At 41.7% G+C, this 12,906-nt stretch overlaps 1 protein-coding gene across 1 annotated transcript; it reads left to right on the forward strand.

Annotated features, from left to right (window-relative positions):
* Window positions 1-5,217: 5,217 nt before the first annotated feature.
* Window positions 5,218-11,346, forward strand: LOC103635013 (tRNase Z TRZ3, mitochondrial). Its single transcript, XM_008657582.4, has 12 exons — window positions 5,218-5,700; window positions 6,325-6,414; window positions 6,681-6,725; window positions 6,847-6,901; window positions 7,015-7,058; window positions 7,176-7,565; window positions 8,003-8,262; window positions 8,585-8,720; window positions 8,794-8,844; window positions 9,359-9,825; window positions 9,907-10,510; window positions 10,808-11,346. The coding sequence occupies exons 1-12, from the start codon at window positions 5,362-5,364 to the stop codon at window positions 11,117-11,119; spliced, it is 2,793 nt and encodes a 930-aa protein (XP_008655804.1). The 5' UTR covers window positions 5,218-5,361; the 3' UTR covers window positions 11,120-11,346.
* Window positions 11,347-12,906: the final 1,560 nt, after the last annotated feature.

The following is a 12,906-nucleotide window of genomic DNA, read 5'->3' on the forward strand; positions in this document are numbered from 1 at the left end:
ATGATGGATGACATTACTGGAACGCTCCCTAAAATGGATCTTCACTGAAGTTGTAACATTAAGATTGGTTTAGCAGCCAATGGCATACCTTGACTCAGAACATTCGACTTCTGTTATAAAGTGTTCTTCAAAGGGTACTTCATATTGCTTGTTCTACAATGGCACACCAAGATTTCATTCCGAAAAGGCAAAGGGAGCAAACAAGATCACCACGATGATAATAACATAATGCCTTACTACAAGGGGAGAGTATTTATTCACACAAATGGTTTTTGGTTACCAGTGAAGTGTATTTGAGTTTCTAGAGAAAACATTGTTTGGTGTTATTTTCATACTGAGCAAATAATAATAAGTCTTAAACATCGTAACTATCTAGTGATAGATCTAAAAACCATATATATTCCATGCACATGCTTCATCTGTATAGAACCATCAATACATGTATTTCAGTTAGGCATGAAAAGGCTAAGCTCACTTTTTGGTGACCATGGTGTTCAAATTGTAATTTCTGGAGAACAAAGAAACACTAAGCCTTGTCTATTTTTAAAATCAGGTGAGGTTTTAACAAAAGAGATGCTTGACTTTGGCTTTCTCTCTCTTTTCTTTAATATAATGATACGTAACTCATAGAAGTAGTGGATGAACATTACAATTCAATTTGGTATAGAATATATTAAAATGAACAACTTTGCTTTAGTTGAATGCCTAAACTGACAAATGCCCTTTCAAATTTGAATTAACTTTCCTCCCAAATAAAATACTAAAGCATCGAGTCTTTGGTCAAATGTATATGTGACCATTTTGAATAAAGTTGATGAAAAATATGGTAGGCTCAAATGTTAACCTATAATGACATTTAAAAGAAAATTGTTCGTAAAGCAATTAAAAAGATTTGACTCACAATTAAAGCTCATTTTCAGAGGTATTCTTCGAGCACCCAAGCCATAAAGGGACCAAAAGACATGCGTCAATGAACACTATTAAGGGTGCCCTCGCTCAAGAGGAATTTTATTACCGGCAACTCGCATTGATAATAAAAAAACAAATCCTTTAAGTCTAAAGCAAGTTGGGTGGGGTTAAGTGTAGGAACAACCACAATACATCGATCTCAACAGTTCAACTAATGCCATGATAAAGGTCTAACATATTACCTTAATGGGTCAATCATCAACATCAAGAGAATAGCCCTCATGACTTCATGAGTAGAGAAAACATGTGCTTCTCTGATGTTAAATAGCAATGAAGATAGCTAGCAAGAAGTGTTTAGTTAGATGTCATACTATGAATAAAAGGTCCAATTATGTGCAACGTAAAGTGTACAGTCGAATACATTATTGACTGCAGAATATCCTTTAGCAAGTTAGAAATTAACCAACAGTGCTCAAATTAGACTACATGATATCAAATATAAAAACTCGAGCATGACAACATTAATGGTAAATCTTTGTATACTGATAAAAATGTTGTAACATCTTGGTACCAACCCGAGGATTATCTAAAAGGTACACAAAATTGCTGACCTGACTAAGGAGCTTTGCCTTGTATATTGTGGAGAAAACTATCTCATGTATGGGCTTTATTTTGTATTTCTCCCAGTATGGTGTTCTTGGGGCTTCCTTTGTCTTGTATTGACTTTCTTCTACAAGATATATCCAAATTGCTAGTAACATTAATATCAAATAAAATGAGCGAAACAGGTAAGATGGACAGAAAATGCACATCCAAGTAAAGACGGATTGGTGCAGAAATTATATGTTATTTAGCTAGTTATACTTCTGATGGAACTTCAAAATAAAATAAAATAAAATAAAATAAAATAAAATAAAATAGTTCATCATATACATCAAATGAAATAGTTATCACACATTTGTACCATAGTTGAATTTGAATATTACTCTGTTAGTCTCCTTATCAATCAAAGGAATATGTGAAGGTTGGCTTATTTTAGCCATATACCTGTTGTAGCTAATAAACATAATGAACAAAAAGGTGGAATACTGCCAACAAAGAAATGGGTGTGCTTTGCCATGAAATAAGGTCATGTTGTCTTTTGATAGACCTTTCTTTTTCTTCAGATTTACAAATCAAAAGCGATAGAATAATAGACCAAAATGGTACAATGATTGCCAACTCAGGTCTCACTATGATCATGGTCATAATGCTTGAATCTAATGGATTAAAAACAAAGTCGTCTATCATTCATGCTAGCGATAGTATATGCGCCCATGGTTAGTGGAATTCTATTCAAATCAACTTTCAGAAACAATATAAGTTTTGCATGGCAAGTCAGAAAATAGATCAAGAAAGGAACTAGGTATGTGTATACCTAAGGAAGTGATTAATATTTATGAACATTTTTTGCACGATTTGAATATATTCAGTGTTCTTACACATTATGCATCTGACGTGGATAATATCCTCGTAGTCAGAAATAAAAAATGATCATTTTTTAAAGAAGAAATACCATTATACAATATCATGTAGGGGATGTAGACTGCTTACCCCTACCCACTTGCACCTCATTGCGACATCTCTTACTATCATGTTCGGTATCACTGCTCCTATCTTGATATACTTCATGCCTTGTTCTTGAACATATCTAAGAGTTTTTCATGATTGTACACAAAAGAAAACAAAGGGAAATATTTTAGCAGTGAGTTAAATGGATCCAAACTTCAACAAGTGATAGAAAAACTCTGTGGCAACATCGTTCAGATAATCTGTATCCATTGAACATAGCACTAAGACAAAAAATTGATAATAAAGAAAAAAATTCTGAAAGGAACATAATTACAAAACAATATGTATGCATATGATAGTTGAGATAGCTTACTTCTCCATGCCATCGCTCATAATTTCAATGTCAACATGTGTCTAGTCAGTAGCTAGCGGTCCACCATATTTGAGGTTCTGCTAGGAATTTGTTGCCATATTAGATGAACCAGTGGAAACAACCACTGAAGGTGTGCCGTGGAGGTGGCAGCGACAAGCGTAGCAGGGGGACAGGGGAGTGTCGTGGCACAGGACTGGGGGTGGGACGGAGGCGAGCTAGGAGATGGGGTCAGAGAGGACGAGAAGGTGGATGTTTGAGGCAAAGGGGACAGAGGTGGGGTCATGGACGACGGCGGCGAGGAGGAAGGGAGCCAGCGAACGAGGTTAACGGAGGAGGCGAACGGCGCCCGACCATGGCGGTGGAGAAGGAGGGGGGTTTTGCGAGTGCGTAGGGGGAGACAGAAATAGAGTTGACCACGATGGGCGCAGACACGTTGCTGCCAAGCGGCGGCGGCACGGAGACAGGGAGCATACGAGGGAGTCGCCCTCTCACTCGTGAACGGGAGCGAGACAGGGGCAAGCTGGAAGATAGGGTCGGAGAAGGAGAGAAGGGGGATGTGGGAGACGAAGGGGATGGAGGTGGGGTCGTGGCTAACGGCGGTGACGACGAGGAGTAATGGAGCCAGCGGACGAGGTCGACGGAGGAGGCGAGCGGGGCCCGACCATGGTGGTGGAGATAGAGGAGGGGGGGTCTGGCGAGCATGTATGGGGAGATGGAGATAGAGAATCGACACGCTGAGCCTCCGGCTTCGTGAAACGCGAGGAAGGTGGACGCAACGAACGGTCCGCTCTGCCGAGATGAATGGAAAATTTCAGGTCCAACAGGTTCGTACATGCGTCAGTCCCGGGATGGGCAAAGCCCCGTGAAACGCGGACATGCCTCGAATTCCTAGTGGCTTTTAACAAGAAGTAATTCCCATAGTGAAATCCTCCACCATTCCCATCAAATCTAACTCGATAACCTCCCAACATGACATGTAAAAAGGTAAATTAAACCCATTTGGGTTTGACGTTGAGTCCATTTTCATGTCAAAGACTATCCTTTTAACTTACTCCTTGGTCTATTGATCCTTCTACTCTCATCCCACACTAGTTCGCTGAGATAGATATTTATGGTTTCTTGTCTTCCAAACTGCATCACATTAGATCGAAAGTACCACTAAATTGTCTTCAGTGGATTGTATAAAATAGGAGACACATGACACTGTTTATAAAAATAAAGTTTAAAATACAGGATACGTGAGCGGCTGAAGGCGATCTAATAGCGTTTGGTTGAAGAGCCAAGTAGAACGGAGCCGTTCTGTCCCACTTTTGTTGTTGTTTGGTTACAAAGTAACTAGAACGTAGTGGCTCCAATTAGGGAATATTCTCCTTAGATCTGGAACCATCCCACTCCAAAAAATCAATGGGACGAAGCCGCTCCGTTCCCAGCCCGCTCGCATAGCTCGTCCTCCCTTCCATGCGCAGCAGCTCGCACGCCTCCCTCTGCAACCAAACAAAAAACAGAGCCGCTCTGTTCCAGTTCACTCTGCAACCAAACAAAAAACAGAGACACTCCGTTCTAGCTTACCAAACACAGAACATAGCGGCTCCGTTCCTAGAATCAGAGATGGAACGGCTCCGTTCTACTTGACTCCTCAATCAAACACTAGCTAAGAACATAGAGTTGAGCCGTGCTAGTGTTGTTGTTTTGCGGGATCAGACTTTGGACCATCTAGAAAGTATAGTTCATGTGGCCATCTATAAACCGAGGTTTGATGGGATGGTCTGCAGACTGCATGAGGAGTATAGTTCGTGTGGCCATCTATAAACCGAGGTTTGATGGGATGGTCTGCAGACTGCAAGAGGCAAAAAGATATGAGAAAAAAAGAAACCTAAACTACCTGTGTCTCCTGCGTGATGGTGGTGCCGTGGTTAGGGGTGGATATCGAGTTGGCTCGGCTCGGCTCGGCTCGACTCGACTCGAGCTGGCTCGTTAAGATAATAAGTTGGCTCGGCTCGACTCGTTATGTTAACGAGCTAAAGATCTAGCTCGACTCGACTCGTTTGCCAACTCGAGCTAGCTCGTTTAGCTCGCGAGCCAGCTCGATAATATCATATCTAGTGTCTACGAACGGATATAAAAACATGTAGCAAAAGAAAAAGAGGAGATCTATTTAGAAAAAAAGAATAGAGTTTGTAACTTAAGATTCCACACTCAACAAAGAACAAGATTAACTATAGTAGAGTACAAGATTAACTATTTTGGATTAGAGATTATTGTGATTTGACTAATTACTCTAACTCATTTGGCTCGCGAGTCAGTTCGAGCTGGCTCGTTATCATAACGAGTTGAAATACAAGCCCATCTCGTTACAAATTATAAACGAGTCGAGTCGAGCTACTATCGAGTCGAGTGGATCGAGTTAACGACGTACGAGTTTTTCGTCGAGCCTAGCCGTGGTGCCCTCTCGCGCGGGTCGCGGCCCCCCAAACCCCGCCCGCCGCCGCCGAAATAAAACCGGCACACCTCTGTAGCACGCGCGAGCCATGCCGCAGGTGGCCGCCCCTCTCCGCCTCCTCCTCCCCCTCTCCCAAACCCTAGCAGCCCCCGCGCCTCTCCTCCACCACTCGCGCCGCCTCCTCTCCTCCTGCCCTGCTTCATTAAGCCGCGCCGCTGGCCTCCGCGCCCTCGCCTACCGCCGCCGCCGGCACACCGAACCTCGCCGCGGGACCAGCACGCTCGGGAAGGCTCCCGCCAAGGAGGAGATGGACAAGGAGGTGGCTTTCAACAGGAAGCGGGCCGAGGGGAAGGACGGAGGGAAGCGCGGCAGCATGGAGCTCAAGACCCGCAGGCTCAACCCCGTCAACACCACATGCTACGTGCAGGTGAGGGCATCACTGACTTGTGGATTCTTTCTGCTTGGCGCCATTTTACGTCAACTTTCTGATTCAAATCACTAGTATACCTAGTTTGGGGTTTATTCGAGGAGAGATTGGACCATGTGTGCAATTATAAATACCGTGGATTAGTAGTTCCAGAGGCCACATTTGCGTCTGTTAGCCTAACATTGCTAGGCATGAACCAGATACAATCCCAAACTGTTCTCATGGGAAGAGTAGAGGTAGCATACAAAGAATCCAAAGCCAAACCATAGGCCATCTAGTATTTAACTTATTTTTTGGTAAACAACTATCATTATTTAAACGTATTCTGTTGAATGGTGCAGAATTTACAACAAAGATACATCATCGACACACTCAGTCAATAATAACCATAAAAATCCACCCTAATCTCTGAGATTATATTGTAATAATGTGTAAAATATGCACTCAATAACCCCAGCTGCTGGCCTGGCCTTATGCAGCTGTCCCATTGGTGAATCACTGCATTGGTTGAACCAAATAATTAGTGTGGGGGCAATTTCTTCCCTTGAACTAGTTCATGAGTGCAGGAACTGTTGTTCTTTTGGTTTTCATTCAATCTCACTCCCCTTTGTTATTCCTGCGCAGATACTTGGTACAGGAATGGACACACAGGACACTTCACCTTCTATTCTACTATTCTTTGACAAACAAAGGTTTATTTTTAATGCGGGCGAGGTAGGTTCTGCTGTGATCTGGTTCCTATAATTTTTTCAGAACAAGCTAATAATTGGTTGTTGCCTAAAAAATAGCACACAATTGTAGTTAGCTGAAAAGAGAATTTTATTTGTTTCTCTTTTGTGAGGTGTTGCAGAAAGCATTTTGAAAACCATGGTCTTATGCTGAGCTGCAGCCAATATAAGATTCAACTTAAAGATCTGGAGAAAGTTCATCTTGCTTTTGCCATTTTGTGCCGATTAAACTCAAATCTTGCCATCTGACAGGGTCTTCAACGTTTCTGTACTGAACACAAGATAAAACTATCAAAGGTATGTTATTCGAAGTTTCGAACTCCCTCCACCATGGATAATCTGTTTTTGAATTTCTTACATCCTAATCTTATACTGTAAAAATACTAACTTGCTTACGAAACAATCTCTCGCTTCCCAGATCGACCATATCTTCTTGACCCGCGTCTGCTCAGAAACTGCAGGGGGGCTCCCAGGTATTCTTTCTAAAACCTTCTTCTGTACCATCTAACATGATTAATTTGGTTCACTTGATGTAATGATATTTACATCATCATGACATAGCCTTTTGTATTATGGTATATTGTAGGCCTGGTGCTAACTCTAGCAGGAATTGGAGATGAGGGCATGTCGGTGAGTTGACATGGTTTCTTTTTCTGTGTTTTCTGTCAACAGATGCATTTATGCATCCAATATTAAAAGTGTTTCAACCAACTAACTGTAGTTGTCTTCCTGCTATCTTGAAAACAGGTGAACATATGGGGGCCTTCTGATCTTGACTTTTTAGCTGGGGCAATGAGATCTTTTATCCCAAATAGAGCAATGCTTCACACACATAGCTTTGGTGCTGATCGAAATGCATCTTCACCACAATCTACAGACTCCGTTATTGTTCTTGATGATGAAGTAGTTCGGGTATCTGCAATGTTTGTCAAACCAAAATACAATAATGGAACTGGTAGTTCAAACGATAGTGACATGAAGCCTGGTGATACTGCTATAGTATATGCCTGTGAGTTGCCAGAAATTAAGGGAAAGTTTGACCCATCTAAGGCTGCTGCCCTTGGCCTTAGGCCTGGTCCCAAGTACCGTGAACTTCAACTTGGGAATTCTGTGCAGTCTGATCAATTTGATGAAATGGTTAGTCATGAATAAAACAATTTTTGTTATGTTTGTTATCCTTTTGTACTACCTTCTCTTTTCTATGAGACTTTTGCCATCTAGGAGAAGAACACTGCCTTTTGTTGTTGGACTTTTGGAGTCTGTTTAAGTGTTTAGCTTAATATTGCATTGGGATGCATGAAATTAGATATTTCTTCTTTTATAACTACACTATGTTAACATATGCTAGTTGTCCTTGGACTCGTTAATTTTATATGGCTATTTTAACAGACTAAGGCTTATCAGAAATTTTAATAGTTGTGTCACTTTTGAGAATCTGCTACTTTATGATTATTTAAATGCTAGAATGCAAGTTTTTAGTATAAGTTTGATGTTTGAACACCAATTACATGCGCCATTTATCTACTTTGAGCTCCTTTTCTGAAGCTTCTCATGTTTTATCAATTAATATCTAGGTTCATCCAAGTGACGTTCTTGGTCCATCAATTCCTGGACCAACTGTTCTTCTGGTGGATTGCCCCACACAGTATCATATGCCAGAACTTTTTTCACTGCACCCCCTTAGCTGCTTTTATGAAGATTCTCCAGAACAAAGTGGCAAGAAAGTAAATTGCATAATCCACTTAGGTCCATCACCTGTGACTAGATCTGTTGACTACCAGAACTGGATGAAAAAATTTGGTGCAACGCAACATATCATGGCAGGACATGAAATGTACGATTCAATTCCATTTTCTTTTTTAATGAAGTCCATTCTGTGTGTAGATTTCCTATGTCAGTTTGAACTGATTGACACTGCATGCAATTATGCAAACCCAGAGTTAACTACTGTGTTGCTGAATACAAGCGAGGTGAAACGACTATGTTCGTATATGTTAGTGAGTAGTGACTGCTGGTTCTCAGGGTTTAGTTTTCCATAATGATATGGGAAAAATACATTGTATGCAACTGTTTAAGTTGTATTTTCAGCTTGTGCCACAGTTTTTTTTGGCTGATTGGCCTTATGCCTTTTTTCTTCTGTTTTTTTATTCACACAGTAAAAACATGGAAATTCCTATCTTGAAAGGTAGTGCAAGGATATCATCACACCTCAATTTTGTATGCCCTCAGCTTTTCCCATCCTCTGGGTTTTGGTCGGAACAACCTTCAAATGATGTCATGGAAAATGATAAGGTAGGTTCTAGTAGCTTATATGATACCTTGAAGGTTGAATTACTTTTTATAGATTTTTTTGTTTTCCTTTCAGAGTGTTTCATCGGAAGCCTGTGGAAGTGTGTCTGCGCAAAACCTCCTAAAGGTATTTTTTTTCTTTAATCCTTGCTGTATCACACCTGTTACGTACTTATGTGATCAATATATGTATTAATCTGATGTTCTGATTGGGGCTTTGATGCCATCTTTTTTATTGAAGTCTTGTTATTCAGCAAACCATTAAGATTGGGAAGGTAGAATGCCTAGGTCCAATTGGGACTTCAAAATTGTTTAGGTCTTTTATCGACATTGTTAGCATGTATTCCTAGGAAATCTTTCACATAAAGCTGCATGTTTTTTTTACCGAAGAAGTAGTTGAGACCTTTGTTTTCTTGTTTTTGCACTAAATAAAATAATAAATTCCAAAGTCAATTCCCAGCATGTCTTTTTACATTCTGATAATGATGTATAATAACATACAAGTAGGGTTATAGGGGAAGGCTCTTCTTTCAGAGAGAAGTGTAAAAAAGAAACTAAAGACGGATAAATATGGGTGTGTTGTTTAACTTAATTTGGTTAAGTGCAATATAGGACTGAATGTTACTATCCTTTTTATTCAGTTTCATCTGCGTCCTTATGCTCAATTGGGTTTGGATAGAACTTCTATTCCAAACTTGTTCACCTACAAGGATTTTGTAGAAGAGCTTGTATCTGAGATCCCAGCGATTAGAGAAGTTCCTGAACAGGTTTGCAAATTCTGGCAAAATAATGTGAATGATAATAATATACTAACACCAACTGGCAATCATATGGGTGAAGAACAATGGATCAATAAAAAATCAGATAAGGTAGATGATGGCACTCTTTTTCAAGAAATTGTCTTGAGAAAGCATCCAAGGGACAATCAGGAAATCCCTTGTTGTGTGGAGGATGCAACAAGGGAAGATATGGAGATCACTTTTTTGGGCACAGGTTCATCTCAGCCTTCAAAATACCGGAACGTAAGTTCCATATATATTAACTTATTTGAACGAGGAGGTATACTTCTGGATTGCGGCGAAGGAACTTTAGGACAACTGAAAAGGAGGTTAGTTCTTGCAGATCTTCTAGTAATGCATAAACCTATATATTAATTACATTTATGAAAGTATACTGTCTTTTGTAACAGATTTGGTGTAAATGATGCTGATGAAGCTGTAAAAGGTTTGAGGTGTATTTGGATTTCCCATATTCATGCTGATCACCACACTGGGTTGGCCAGAATTCTTGCTCTAAGGTCGAAATTGTTAAAGGGGGTGCCTCATAAACCCTTGCTTGTGATTGGACCAAGACCACTTGAGAGATTCCTAAATGCATATTCTACACTCGAACATCTTGACATGCAGTTCTTAGACTGCAGGCATACTTTGAAGTCTAGTGTTGAGGCCTTTCTCAGTGAAAATGATACTGACCCAGCCACACCTCAACTGGAGACCACCATGTTTGCCCCTGGAACTAGAATGGAGAACTACAACAGGAAGCCTGCAAGTCCAAGGGATACCACAGCTCTTGCTAATTTCAAAGAAGTCCTACAGGAATCAGGTTTAGAGATTTTGTACAGCGTCCCTGTACTACACTGTCCACAAGCATTTGGAGTTGTTTTGAAGGCCATGGAAAAAGCGAACAGCACTGGAAAGGTAATTCCAGGCTGGAAGGTTGTATATTCTGGCGACACACGACCCTGTCCAGGTCTTATAGACGCTTCCAGAGATGCTACAGTGCTAATACATGAGGTAAGCCGAAGGACTCGGAGCTTAGTCCTTGATATATCCATATCATATTTCTTGCTGATAATAAGTGGCATCGTTGTTATGTCAACTTCAAATGGCAGTTGGCTTCCAAACGCTGCAACACACACACACACACACATACCACAAGCACCATTGTACTCCAATAATGAATCCTGCAGATATCGTATCATATCATATCGTTAGACGCACAATACTCTTGTACTGTTGCTAATGACAGATGGTATTAGAGTATAATATATGTTCTTAGCTGTCTCTTAATACTCTATATATTTTTCTCAGGCAACATTCGAGGACAGTATGAAGGACGAAGCGATTGCGAGGAACCATAGTACAACCAAGGAAGCCATAGAAGTCGGCACATCAGCTGGAGCGTACCGGATAATTCTGACCCACTTCAGCCAGCGATACCCAAAAATCCCAGTTATCGATGAGGTTGATATGGAGAAGACCTGCATCGCCTTTGACCTGATGAGCGTAAACCTCGCGGATCTGCCGGTTGTGCCCAAGGTTCTACCGCACCTGAAGGTCCTGTTCAAGGACGAGCTGGTAGTTGATGAAGCCGAAGAGGTCCAAGAGGCTGCTGTGTACTGACATATTGCATGGATAAAAATGATGTAAATTAACTTGGATCGCCTTGTAGCTTAGCGACATTGTTTTTGACCTGAACTCCAGTCCAATTGAAGGTCTGGATCATCTGTCTCTGTGTCTCCCTTTAATGGTTGCATCGATTTTTACAGTTGGTTTTGTTGGGTGAGTGTTGTGAGTTGAGTTGTGAAAATAACAAAGATAATTGTAATTGTTTTGATTGTGTTGGCGCCGATCTGGACGCTGGTCACTGCGATGAGTACTGGCGGTGGTGCTCTCTGTAGAGTCGTAGACGGTCCACGGTCAAGGGCTAGACGGTCTGCGACCTCGCAAGAGCTAGGGTTATGTCGGACGGTTCGTGCTTGGTGGCGGACGGTTTGTGCGTGTGCAGAGGCGACAGAGTTCGCCAACGCCACCTAGAATTTGCTCTCGGGAGGGATTCTATCGGTGATGAGAGATCCTAGGTTTGTCTTGTGATTGGCAGACCACCCAAAACGACGTAGAGGTGAAGATTAGAGAGAGGAAACTATGCTACTAGAGCCGTAGAGGTGAAGATTAGAGAGAGGAAACTATGCTACTGTCTATTCCTAGGGCAAAATGTAAAGAACTAAAGGTATATAGATTGTTTGATCGATTGTTGGTTCTTTAAACAGCCGTACCCCTTCAAATATATAAGGTCTAGACTCGCTCTTAGGCGTCACCCGATAGCTTCCGCGAGATTAGAGGGATAAACACACGAAGAGATAGGAGTCTAATCGTCTGATCTAATCCTATCACGGACCATTCGCGTCTATAGCCGGACTGTCCATAGGCCAGACCGTCCAAGCCTCAATGCCGGACCGTCCGGCGATGTCTAGGGCCACAAATAGTGCTCAACACATACCCCCTGCTTTTTGGAGAAGCTGAGTGAACCAAAAGCACTAGTGCAGGCTGGAATTAACTCGATGACAACATCGGTTTTCCTAAGCGTCTTACTACATACTAGTATGATATTGTTGTGTGATCTTGTAAGGGCCTTGATTGGACTGTAGCCCCCGACATCGCTAAGCGTCATATTAGTCATGATCAGTTCGTTATCCTGCTTACCTAATTTTCTGCATACTCAGGCGAGGCTCCGTAGTCGACCAGATCGTCTCCTAGTAGGTCGTCCTCCTTGATGTTACCTTCATTCATAGGTGTTGGTATATCGTCGGAGGTTTCCTAGCGAGGTGCAGACGGTCTAGACTCAAGGTTGGACGGTCCGCTCTATGCTCGGACGGTCCGACTTCTAGAGCCGGACGGTCCACCTTATCTGGAGAGAGCTGCGTAGTTGTTGTTTTGTCTTTTGCCTTCGTGGCCGCTTGACTGCTACGGCGGCTTTTGGTCTCCACCTCTTTTGTGGTGATGGGTATTGTGGATGTGTATCATTCAACATTTCCTCTACATCTTTTTCTCTGCTCTCCTTTGTTCTCAGGTGCTGTAATTTGCACTTTTGAGACCGTGTTAGACTCGATGAACACCATCGGGGCATGGAGTATTTCAAGTTAACTACTTTGCGGGTTGCTCGTGTGTCTTTCTCCTCATTTGTCTTGATCGAATTATCAAAAATCATCGACCCTTTATTTTTCCCTTGTATGACGATATCTGCTGTACCTATCTTGATGATATCTCTGCATGTCGTCCTCATGGCGTTCATAGATATTTTCTCTCCATGTTCCCCTGTCGAATCGGTCGGCCTTTGTGGCCGAGTAATCTGGCAATCTTGTTGGACCTGTGTCCAGTGACCAGATTGAGGTGAACCCAATCAATCTTGC

This window comes from Zea mays, chromosome 8 (genome assembly GCF_902167145.1).
Source record: "Zea mays cultivar B73 chromosome 8, Zm-B73-REFERENCE-NAM-5.0, whole genome shotgun sequence".
Classification (NCBI taxonomy): Eukaryota; Viridiplantae; Streptophyta; class Magnoliopsida; order Poales; family Poaceae; genus Zea; species Zea mays.